The sequence below is a fragment of the Gorilla gorilla genome, chromosome 1, assembly GCF_029281585.2.
Source record: "Gorilla gorilla gorilla isolate KB3781 chromosome 1, NHGRI_mGorGor1-v2.1_pri, whole genome shotgun sequence".
In the NCBI taxonomy this organism is placed as follows: Eukaryota; Metazoa; Chordata; class Mammalia; order Primates; family Hominidae; genus Gorilla; species Gorilla gorilla.
Window position 1 is genome coordinate 224,167,205 of NC_073224.2, and position 11,458 is coordinate 224,178,662.

Below are 11,458 nucleotides of genomic sequence, written 5' to 3' on the forward strand. Positions count from 1 at the left end.
GCCGACACCTGGGGCAAGGCAGTGAATTGGGGTCAGGAACTTGGACTTGATCCTGTGTCCAGACCCTCCAGGCTCAGGAAATGTCTCTCAAAGCACACATCCAAGGGCCAGCGGCTCTGGCTGGGGACTTCTGGGTAATTCCACAGAGTTTGTCCCACCCCAACAGAGGATGGCAGCAAAGGTGTGAGGGGACATGGCGAGGAACAAGCATGTGCCGTGTGCCTGCGACATGTCAGGAGCGTCACGTCTGCAGCTCAAGTCCTCCTCCCCACACCCTGTGAATGGGGAGAGCCTCGCCATTTTGTAGATGGTCAGAGAGGTGAGTCACTCATCCAAGGTCACACAGCAGAGGCTGAACCCAGCCCCACACTGTGCAGCTCTTCCCCTGCCCGAAGCTCCTCCAGCTCCTGAGGCTGAACCAGGGCAATGGTTTGGGCACAGAACAGAAGAGTTGTGTCTGATGTCACTTTTGGGCAAGAGGTTGGGGACAATTGCCTCCACTCCCACCCAGACAAAGCCACCCTCTGAAGCTTATGATGGCCCTTGGATGATTGTTAAAATCTGGGACCCTGGGCCACCCTTTGCCCCTAGATGCCAGGCAAGTCAAATCAAAATCGAAGATGTGTGTTGTGGGAGGTGGGATGGGAGTTGCCACTCTGTATGGACTCGAGCCCACCTTCACCTTGGCCACCCCGACCTGTTGACTCTGCACAGCACCAGAACTGGCTGCCCTGTCAACATCCCGATTTCCAGTGTCTGGTCTGGGGCAGCTGCTGGCTACTGTCCCACAGCCAGCACTGCATGTCCACATCCACCCTCACCCCCCAGCCCTGTGTGCACCAGGAGGCTGAGAAGAGGGCAGCCAGGGTGGCTCAGCAGGATGAAGTGTTTGAAGCCAGCACAGCTCTGCTGACCCTAACTCTTTCATCAACTAGAGCCTCAGTTTCCTCTTCTGTATGATGAGGTGAGCCTGGAAGCAGGGGCCTGTCTCTGCCTTATTCATCTCTGAGTCCTTCAGAGCCTAGAACAGTGCCAGCACCTATTTATAGCAAGGTTTCAATGAATACCTACTGAGTGATGAGGGCTTCATCACTGGCCTATGAGCTGGCTGTGTGGGGAGCTGATGGGAAGAGATGTGAGGTCCCTTCCCCAGATCCCAAATCAAAATCCTGGGGTCCAAGGAAAGGGTCTGTGTTTGTGAAAAGCTCTCCTGGGTGACTGGGATTCAAAGGACTGCATCATCTTTGTAGCTCCTTCTGTCCCTGTGATCTGAAGGTAGAGGCAGGGGAATGGCCTTGATGACCTTTTGAGGTCCCTCTGGGTCAGTGAAGCCAGAGGATCCAGTATTTGTGTGGGTGATGCCTCGGGAAGGGGGAAAAAGGGGAGGAGGAATGGTGGGCGGGGGTGGGTAACAGGATCTCACATCCAGGGGCAGTGACTCAGGCCCTCAGCACCATGACAGTGTGTCTGCATTTAGCCACGGGCTCCTGTTTCCCTGGCGAGCGGCAGGCTCTGGGCCCCCCACCCCGCCCCACCCTCTCTCCATCTCACCTCAGTGCTGGTGGCTTCCCAGCGGCCCTAGAAACCCCTTAGCCAGGCTGGGTGTCACAGGCCCCGACACGGGCAGGAAACTCTGCCAGGGGCAACAGGCCCTGTTGCTCCAGGCAACAGCCTGGCCCGCTGCTGTGCCCTGTGCCCTGCTCTGCTTCCACTCCACGTACCACCAGCACCGCTAATACCCCTGTAGAAGGAGCTCTCCAGGATGAAGCTCCAGACTGGGTTGTAGGGGGCTCAGATAAAAGAGAAACTGCCCGTCTTCAAGAACCTTCAATCTAACGGGGAGACAGGGGAACCCTCGCCCCCGTGGGAACTGCCAGTTCGATAGGGAAGAAGGGACACAGCAGAGAGTCACAGCACACAGGAAGACTATGTCACACTGCCAGGTGCTGTGGGAGGACAAAGACAGTCAGTGCTGGGGGCATCTGGACTGGGTGTGGGCCCATGTGAGCAGGAGCAGTCAGAGAGGCCTCCCTGGGGGAGGAGGCATTGGAGCTGATCTGGGACGGAAGGGACGGATTTGGAGAGGACAGCAGAGGCCCTGAACTGCAACCTGGGCAGAGCGGAGGGCCTGGCCGCCTCTCAGAATGGCCTCCACCCTGGCCCAGTGCAAGGTCAGTCCCGGCTTTGCTGAGCAAGCAGGTGGGTAGGGAGGGGCTTCTCTGGCTCTTCCGGGCCAGCCTGTCTCCATAGGCACATGTTCAAACCACCTCAGCCTCTGAAGGGCTTTGGGTCCAACACTTCTAGGTTCGAATCCCAGCTCTGCCACTTACGCAAGTGCGAGCCCCGCCCTTTCCAAGAGGCTTCGCTTCCCCGTCCGTAACATGGGAAGAGCCCCTCCACCCTCCCAGCTGTGTGGGGATCAAACGGGGCCGTGCTGCACAGCTTGCAGCCAGGAGCCCATGCCCAGAAGGCACTCCAGAACTCAGGGCTGGAATAATTGTCTTCCGGAATTCTCTTTTACCTCTGACTGAAATCCCACCTAAGGCACTCGCAGGCATCACCTCTGACACAGAGATGGAGCAGACAGTTGCCGGGAACATAACCTTCTAGACCTTTAAGGAGAAAGCTGCCAACTTTGTCCTCTTGGGGCTACTAAATGTTCTGAGAGTCAGAGGGAGTGTAGGCACAGAATCCAGGTCCCCATGGGGGCTGGCAGGGGACAGCTGCACATTCTACACCCCCTGGCAGGGCTCAACCTTTCCTTAGAGATGGGCTGTGAAGGTTGTCTGCCTTGAGGGAAGGAGCTCCTGACGTCACAGAGCGGTGGTCCTTCCACCTACCCTGTCCCCAAGGAGCCTGCACACTGATGGAGGAGGCACAGCCGTGGAGGAGAACCAGAGTCTGGGGGGGAGGCACAGTCCTCATGAGCCCCCCAGGCTGATGGGGGAAACAAAACACACAATAAACCCCAAACTTGCAAGGTTCTGGGGCAGGCACCAAGGTCCGAGTGGCAAGGAGACAGGATCCAGCCCTGTGCAGTGGTGAGGAGGCCCCTGGGGCTGCTGTGATCGGCCTGGAATGTCAGGCTGTGAGCTCAGCCCTCTCGGCCTGCGTGTCGGGCTGTCAGCAGGGCCGGCGCACGGGAGAAGATTTCCAGCCCCCTCTGGGCCATGGAGAGGCCTAAATTTAGCTAGTAGACAAGGGGCTGGCCCCAAGCCCAGGGACAGTCGGCCTTATAAAGCGGCCGCAGTCAGAGCCTGGCACGCTCGCCCAGAGGCCTGCACCCACACCCTCTCCTGTCCAGCCCTCGCCCGCCTGGGCAGGGCCCGGCGCCGTCCGTGGATGAGCCACAGAACCTCTTCCACCTTCCGAGCGGAGAGAAGTTTCCATTCCTCTTCCTCTTCCTCCTCCTCTTCCACCTCCTCCTCGGCCTCCCGTGCCCTCCCGGCCCAGGACCCGCCCATGGAGAAGGCCCTGAGCATGTTTTCCGATGACTTTGGCAGCTTCATGCGGCCCCACTCGGAGCCCCTGGCCTTCCCAGGCAAGTGATCCGGGCCCTGAGGGGAGGGGAGGCACACAGGGAGGGGACGTCTGCTCCAGGGCGCCACCGAAGGCGCTGTGGCTGCCGGTCGGCCTGGAACAGGTGCTGCACAGCCTGCAGCCACGTGTGGCCACCAAGACAGATGTGGCCACAGGGACAGATGTGGCCATGAAAACAGGTGGGCCTCTAAGGAACAGTTGTGGCCCTGGGGGTTGGACATGGTTCCATGGCCACCCATGCTCTGTAACCACAGCCAATCCCAGCTGGAGCCCTGGAGGGCTGGACGGGGTGAGCGGTGGGAGGCAGCCCCCAGGCTCCAGGCCTGGGGTGGGGTCGTTACAGACCTAGCCTCATATATACACACACACTGTGCTGGGTGAGGCCCCATCCCCACCCCAGAAAAGGTGGGCTGTAGGAATGAGGAGGAGCTTAGGGAGAAACAGCTGGGGGGGAGGTAGGGCCTGGGGGAGCCGCCCCTTGCCCCAAGAGAAGGAGCCAGAACCCCCGGATCTGCATGCAAGGCCTGCTCCATGCCTCGCTCACAGCAGCCCACCCCACAGCCCGCCCCGGGGGGGCAGGCAACATCAAGACCCTAGGAGACGCCTATGAGTTTGCGGTGGACGTGAGAGACTTCTCACCTGAAGACATCATTGTCACCACCTCCAACAACCACATTGAGGTGCGGGCTGAGAAGGTGAGCCCCCCACCCCCTACTCACCGCATCCCAAATTCTGCTCCTGCCTCCAATGTCTCCTACTCCCCCTTACCATCCTGGGACCCCAGACCCTGGCCAGTGTCCCTTCCCCACCCAAACTCCCCCAGGGCTAACTGAAGGCCTTGTCCCTGCAACCCATGGCCATGGGGCCCCCTCACTGCCTCTCTTTGCACTGAGGTTCCCAGATCCTTTCTTCCAGGGCCTGAGCAGCTGAGGGAGCCTCCGGGGAATGGGAGAGGGATGGAGGGATGTGGGCAGAGGGAGCCTGAGGGGGTGGGGCTTGAGGGTGGGAGGTGACAGGTGTGAGATGGTGATGGCAAAGTGAGGACAGCTCCTCTGGTAGCTATAGGGGGGTGGATGCGGGTAGGTGGGGAACTCACCTGGGCAGTGGGGGGAGGGGTTTCTCCATGTGACACACCTCAAGCCCTCTTCCCTCCCACAGCCGGAGACCCATCCCCCATCTTGGGACCCCTAAATTAGGCCCGAGGCTGGGCAGGGGCCCTGCAGTTTCGGGTCACACGCACTCCAAACCACACACAGCACCTGCCCACAGGTCTCAGGGTCACTGGGTCTCTAGCGTGTCTGAGTCCGAACTTCCAGGAGGCACTGGGGCCTCCACCCTGGAGAGGGTATGGCCAGGCCTGAACAGGGGCGTTGCCCAGGGACAGCCACGGCTGCCAGGAGGAGAGGACCTGCCCCAAGCCTCCTCCTAAGCCCCCAAGGACTGGCTTCTTCCCCTCCACATTCAAGGGTGGATTTCTGGGCGTCCCTGCCAGGGATGCGATGGACTGGGGGCACCAAGACCCGCAGGCAGCACGTGCCAGCCCTGCCACCCCCAACAGTGACTCAGCCGCCTCAAACTCCCCTGGACACTATGTGCTGGCTGAGTTGCGGGGGAGGGGCCGGCGCTCAGCCCTGGCGGGCAGATACCCAATGTGCCCGGGGATCCAGGAAGGCACGGCTCTCCTCTGTCACCTCCGCGTTCCCCAGGAGCCCCAGATTCGGAGCCACTGCCACAGAGCCGCCTCTCTCTCCAAGCCCCACCTCTTCCCCATGTCCCTGGCCTGTTCCTTGGAGCTACTGGAGCTCTGCGAAGCACCCCTGCGCTGTCCCTGCAGAGCCCTCGGCCTGTGGCCATCACCACCCTGGGCAGCCCCTCGGCACCTGAGGGCAGAGCCCCTCGGCATGTGGGGCCTGGCTGGGGTTAGAATGGGGAGAAGAGGGCTCTGGCTTGTCACAAGCAGGACAGGGGTCGGGGCAGCCTGCCTGACGGGTCACCCCTTCCCCAGCTGGCGGCTGACGGCACCGTCATGAACACCTTCGCTCACAAGTGCCAGCTGCCGGAGGACGTGGACCCAACGTCGGTGACCTCGGCTCTGCGGGAGGACGGCAGCCTCACTATCCGGGCACGGCGTCACCCGCATACAGAACACGTCCAGCAGACCTTCCGGACGGAGATCAAAATCTGAGTGCCTCTCCCTTCCCTTTCCCTGTCCCCCCGCCCCACGCCTGCCAGCAAAGCCTCGCTAACCCCATTACAACAGCTCCAGGACATCTCAGCCCAGGTTCTAGCCCCCACGCACCCCAGACCCCAGGTGGACCATCCTCCCAAACTAGGGCCCTCCACTCTATCCAGGGCAGGCCAGGGACTCCCTGGCCTGACACATGATGCCCAGATTTCAGATTTGGCCTCTGTCACTTAATCCAGAGTACAGGGGCTGGGGTCAGGGAAGGAAGATCTAAAGAACCCACTGTGGGTCAGGGGAATGGGACCAGCAGGACATATGGGCAAGCTCTGCAGGACAGACAGACAGACAAACCCTCCGATCTATGAAGTCTCTGCAGGGCAAGGGGACCAGGGACCTGGAACCCTCTTGGCCAAGGGGAGTGGGAGAGACAGAGGGAAGGTCACAGGCAAGGGTGCCTATCTAAGTGGAACTAATTGCCCGAGGGCTCAGCAAGGCCAAGAGGAGACAGCCGTGACGGTAAACTTCCCCTCTACCAGCCTCCAAGCCCCACGCCAGTGAGCAGGCTGCCTGCCCACCCTGTGCCCCCAGCCAGCTGGCTGTGCCAGGGCAGAGCCATGCCACATCTGTATATAGATGGGGTTTTTCCAATACAGCTGGTTCGTGATAAACTGCATGAAACTCCTGCCGTCCTGCGCCTGCTGAGGCCTTCAGGCAAGGCCACGTGGGGTTGGGGGTGGGGCTGGTCCTTCTCCCTCCCACAGGCCTGTGTTCTTGGGGCTGCTCCCATGCAGACAGGATCACCTAACAGAGATGGAAGCCAGGGCATGGATGGGGCTTTGGGTCCTCGAGGTTGGACCCCAGCTTCTTGCCACCTTCCCCTCCAGGCAGTCAGCTCTCCATCCATCCCCCTCTTTAATCTATGAATCTATAGGCTCGGTGTGTGTAACACACACACTCCTATCGTTGTCCTTCAAATACTCAGCATTACCATTGGTTGAGGCCAAATTCAGAGCTTTCTCAAATCAGATTTACAATCTCCATTTTCATTAACGGGGAAACATCTCCGAGCCACTGAGTGCCGTGCTTTGTCCCTGAAGGTTAGATCTGAACCCAGGGTGTCAACAGCTGCTCTCAACTCCCCACCTCTGGGCACTGAGGAGTATTTCCCCTCATTCTACCTCTCTAAGGCTATGCATCCCTCCCCACGTCTTCCAGCTGAGGGATGGGGGGAGTCATAGGAAAAGCCCCCATCTCCCATCTGGGATAGGGACCTTCCATCAGCCTTAACCCTGGGAAATGCCTGCTGCCCCCAGTGACTCTTGGTTTCATCTCCCACATACAGAAGCAGGGTGGAGGGGAAGGGTGGGTCTCAGTTAGCAGGGGTCCCCAGGGCAAGTCAGCCTCCTCCCTCCATGCCTCTCTGGTCAGTGTGCCTTAGGGTGGCCTCTCACTCCCACCACTCTGGGCCCCTTGGGGGAGGACTGGGGAGGGGGCCGTGGGAGAGCCCTGACGCTGGAACCTGTATACACAATAAAGGACAGTCTCACAGACTTCTGGAGGCCGCCTGCCTGGAGTTCTCAAACTTAGGGCAGGGCTGGAAACCCTGAGAGAAACAGACACATCTTCTTTGAGATTTGGGGATGGGGGTTGTAGCTCAAGTTAAAGCTGAAGACCTCACAAAATGTGGGTGTTCCTCGGCTTCCTCCGTGGGCTCCCCAGACCCCCCTGGTCAGGAACCCCAGGATTGTTTCTGGAAAACCCTTGCAACACCTTCTCGCCCAACTGCCTGCCCTTCCGTTTTTATTATTTCTTTCCTTCCAGAGATATTTACTGTCCTGCTATGTGGCGGGCACTGTGCCAAGCACTGTTTCAGTCCCAGGCGCAGGGACGCAAGGTGGGCAGGCTGCACCGGGTCGCCTGCCCTCTTGAAGCCCTTCTTGTACCTAATGGGGATTCTGCGGCCCAGAGAGTCTGAGTGACTGGCGCAGGGTCACACAGCCCCAGAGGCAAAGCCAGCTGGAACTTGGGGGCGGGGGGTGTCCGGGTTGGTTCAGGGAGCCTGGGGAGGGGAGCTCTCCGGGGGGTCCCCCACCCCGCACACCCCCAGGCTTGCTCCCTCCCCAGTGCAGCTCCACCGGCTGCGGTCAGGAGGAGGGGAGGGGATCAGAGGGGGCGCGGTATTTCCAGCCTCCATGACTCACTGATTCCACTGGGCTATTTGCAGCCCCGACACTCATTGGCGCGAGGTTGGGGGAGGAGCCAGCCCGGCTCCCCCTCCCGCGCCCCCGACCCGGGGTCAGTCTCACCTTGGCGTACCGATCTCAGCGAGCCCTCCCTCGGCCGGCCGGTGCTGGGAAAGGGGGCAGCTTCCCAAGTGGTCAATGGGGCCGAAAACCACCCCCAGCCCCCAGCAGCCCCCTCCCCAGACAGCAGTTTGCGAGGATGAGGACTGCTCAGGGGACCAAGCGGCCGCTGGGCCGCTGGGGCACGTCGGGTCTGAAGGAGCCCTTGGCCGCCAGCCCGGCCAAGGTGACCCTGCGGAAGGGGAGGGCGAGTCGGCCGCGGGGCTTTCGCCGGCCCCGCCCCCTGGGCGCCCAGACTGGCCGCGGCGCTTTGTCTCCCAGCGCCCCCAACCCCCTTCCAGGCTAAATATAGGCCTGGCTGCAGGCCCTGCGCCCCGCCCCCACCCGGAAGAGTAATTATAGCCGCCCCATTCATTGAGCAACTAGTGTGTGCCAGGCGCGCCGCTGATTCCCACAAGAGTCCTGCAGAGCAGGTACTATGATTAACGGTGTGCCTAGAAGGACACGGAGGATCAGCGAGGTCAGGCAACTGGCCCAAGGTCGCCCAGCCTGGAAGTGGCACGGTTGGGATGTGAATCCTTGCTATGGCTCTGGAAGGCCCTCTGCTGGGTCAACCTGGATCAGTCGCCACCACCAATGGGCTGAGGCAGCTTCCCTCCTCCCACCCTGGCAGCCCCCACAGGGAAAGGCGGTTCTCGCGCCTTGTAGCTTTGGGGGTGGGCCTGGGCAGCAGGTAGGGGAAATTGAAAAGACGCAGCTCTCTGGGGCTGGAGACCTGTGAGAAAGTCCAGGTCAGGTAGTACCAGAGACTGGGAGGGGCAGAGAGGACCTAGAAGGTTTCCTCACTTTGAAGGCCTAGCCCAGGCCAAAGGCCTCCTCCTCCAGGAAGCCCTCCAGAGCCAGAGCACAAAGAGCCCAGGCAGATGTTCAGAGCCCCTTCCCAAACCCTGTCTTCAAAGTCAGATGGAAGTAGCGCATGCTCAGGAGCCTGAGGTGAGAGGATCTCTTGAGCCCAAGGTTTAGAGATCAGCCTGGGCAACATGGCAAGCACCCGTCTCTATACAAAATACGAAAATTAGCTGGTATGGTGACGTGCACCTGTGGTCCCAGCTACTCAGGAGGCTGAAGTGGGAGGATGGCTGGAGTCCAGGAGATGGAGGCTTCAGCGAGCCGTGATCGCCACTGCACTCCATCTTGGGTGACACAGTGAGACCCTGACTCAAATAAAATAAAAAATGACCAGGTGTGGTGGCTCACTCCTGCATTCCCAGCACTTTGGGAGGCTGAAGAGGGTGGATTGCCTGAGCTCGATAAATACAAAGTATTTGAAATCAGCCTGGACAACATGGCGAAACTGCATCTCCACAAAAAATACAAAAATTAACAGGGTATGGTAGCACATGCCTGTAGTTCCAGCTACTTGGGGGTTGAGGCTGGAGGACTTGCTTGAGCACTGGTGGTTGAGGCTGCAGTGAGCCATGTTTGAGCCACTACACTCCAGCCTGGGCAATAGAGTGAGAACCTGTCTCAAAAAAAAAAAGAAAAAGAAAAAAAAAGTGACCTTTTGTATTTGACATCTTTCACCTAGCATAATGTTTTCAAGATTCATCTATATTGTAGCATGGACCAATAATCTTTTCCTTTTTAAGGCTGAAACATATTCTGTTGCATGGCTAGGTCACAATTTGCTTACCTTTTCATCAGTTGATGGATGCTTGGGTTTGGTTCCACCCTTTGGTTTTGGTGACTAGTGCTGCTCTGTGCACTCGTGCAGATTTTCTTTTTTTTCTTTTTGAGACAGAGTTTCACTCTTGTCACCCAGGCTGGAGTGCAATGGCGCGATCTCGGCTCACTACAACCTCCGTCTCCTGGGTTCAAGCGATTCTCCTGCCTTAGCCTCCTGAGTAGATGGGATTACAGGCGTGCACCACCATGCCTGGCTAATTTTATATTTTTAGTAGAGACGGGGTTTCACCATGTTGGCCAGGCTGGTCTGGAACTCCTGACCTCAGGTGATCCACCCACCTTGGCCTCCCAAAGTGCTGGGATTACACCGGCCACTGCGTGCCTGGCCATTTGTGCAGATTTTCACATGGACGAATGTTTTCACTTCTCTTGAGTATATATCTAGGAGCAGAATTGCTGGGTCCTCTGAAAGCTCCATGTTTGTTTGAGGAACTGCCAGACTGTTTCCCAAAGTGGCTGTACCATTTTACATTCTCACTGATGATTTTACTTCATTCATGGTTAATGAAGGAACCAGTAAGATGTTACAACCAGTTCAAAGAAGGAGGCAAAGAACAGATGATATCTGTAGGTCAGGGAATATTGAAATGAATGTGCACAGAGGTAACACTGGCTTCTTCCACAGTTGGGAAGGAGAGTCCACTGGGCTTGAACAGGACAGGACAGAATCTGCTTGTCTGTAGACAAGAAGTATGTTGCATTCCTATGGGCTACCTACAATAGACAGAGTTGTAAAATAGCTCAAAGGCAAAGAAAAATGCTCACCCCCTTGAGAATCAGACAATGCATGGATGGTATTGGATATGTTTTGTGATCTTTTTTGCATATTCCAAATTTTTCACACCTCTGTCACCTTGGGCCTAAAGGAAATAATGTATACAGTGGTCCATTTCCAAAACAAAGTGGCTTGAATAGGTTTGAGTCTGCAAACTACAGAAGAACAGAATATACTAGGCCCCTGCTTTGATAGCCGGCGCCTGCTTGTCGCTTAGTTGCCCTCACCCAAACCAAAAAAGTTGAGTGTAGAATGAAAGTTTACTAGCCTGCAAAATAGCTCGCTTTGTCTATTCTTATCAGCTTGCCTGACTACCTAGGTCATAAGTCAGATACTTGAGAAAACCCTAAGCTGGCTATGATTGCAATGTAGTGTGGGCTGCAACAAAATGCAACAAGAAAATCCTAAAGAAAACACCTAAAAGCTTCTACCCAACAACCAATAGGCGACATCCAGGAAGACTGTGATCCTACAGTACTCAGCCTATGAGGAACCAGGGGAGGGACCTGCGCACTAGGGGATAAATTGCTTGTTGTAACTGTGCTGAGTGTGCCTGCCCACCAGACACCCGATCTCGTAAGACCATCATTAAAAGTCTCTCTTCCACTGTTCTATGTGCCTCTGAGCCCATTCTTTGGTTTTGGACAGGTAAGTTGGTTTCTCACAGGCCTGATGACCTGGTCTCACACCTCACTTTCCCAGAGCAACTTCATCACCAGCCTATATACCAATGCAGCCCCATTGCCAGCCTCAACCTCTGACCAGAGCTCCAATGGGGAATGGGTCACCACCTGCCCACATCCCCCCCGGCATGTCCCACAGTCCCTCACACGACATCCGCCTCCTGAACCTGTCATCTCCCCATGTCCCCACTGGCTCCTCCTCAGCGAGGGCCCTACCACCCATTCA

At 57.7% G+C, this 11,458-nt stretch overlaps 1 protein-coding gene across 8 annotated transcripts; it reads left to right on the forward strand.

The window, feature by feature from the left end:
• Positions 1–3,088: 3,088 nt before the first annotated feature.
• On the forward strand, positions 3,089–7,275 carry HSPB7 (heat shock protein family B (small) member 7). 8 transcript variants are annotated; one of them, XM_019011596.4, is made up of 3 exons: positions 3,089–3,541; positions 4,087–4,235; positions 5,546–7,275. In XM_019011596.4, the coding sequence occupies exons 1-3, from the start codon at positions 3,343–3,345 to the stop codon at positions 5,723–5,725; spliced, it is 528 nt and encodes a 175-aa protein (XP_018867141.3). In that variant the 5' UTR covers positions 3,089–3,342; the 3' UTR covers positions 5,726–7,275. The 8 variants fall into 8 exon arrangements, with proteins under 8 accessions (XP_018867141.3, XP_018867146.3, XP_004024780.2 ...); XM_019011601.4 differs by having other exon boundaries at positions 3,101–3,541; positions 4,090–4,235; XM_004024731.5 differs by having other exon boundaries at positions 3,103–3,541; positions 4,102–4,235.
• The last annotated feature ends 4,183 nt before the right edge of the window (positions 7,276–11,458 follow it).

Bases quoted from the DNA above. Each gene is read 5' to 3' on its own strand.
- HSPB7 (XM_055385525.2), top strand. From the start codon at position 3,491: ATGACTTTGGCAGCTTCATGCGGCCCCACTCGGAGCCCCTGGCCTTCC. The intron at 3,720-4,086 runs GTGGGCCTCTAA...CCTCGCTCACAG, and splicing joins AGATGTGGCCATGAAAACAG to CAGCCCACCCCACAGCCCGC. The intron at 4,236-5,545 runs GTGAGCCCCCCA...CCCCTTCCCCAG, and splicing joins TTGAGGTGCGGGCTGAGAAG to CTGGCGGCTGACGGCACCGT.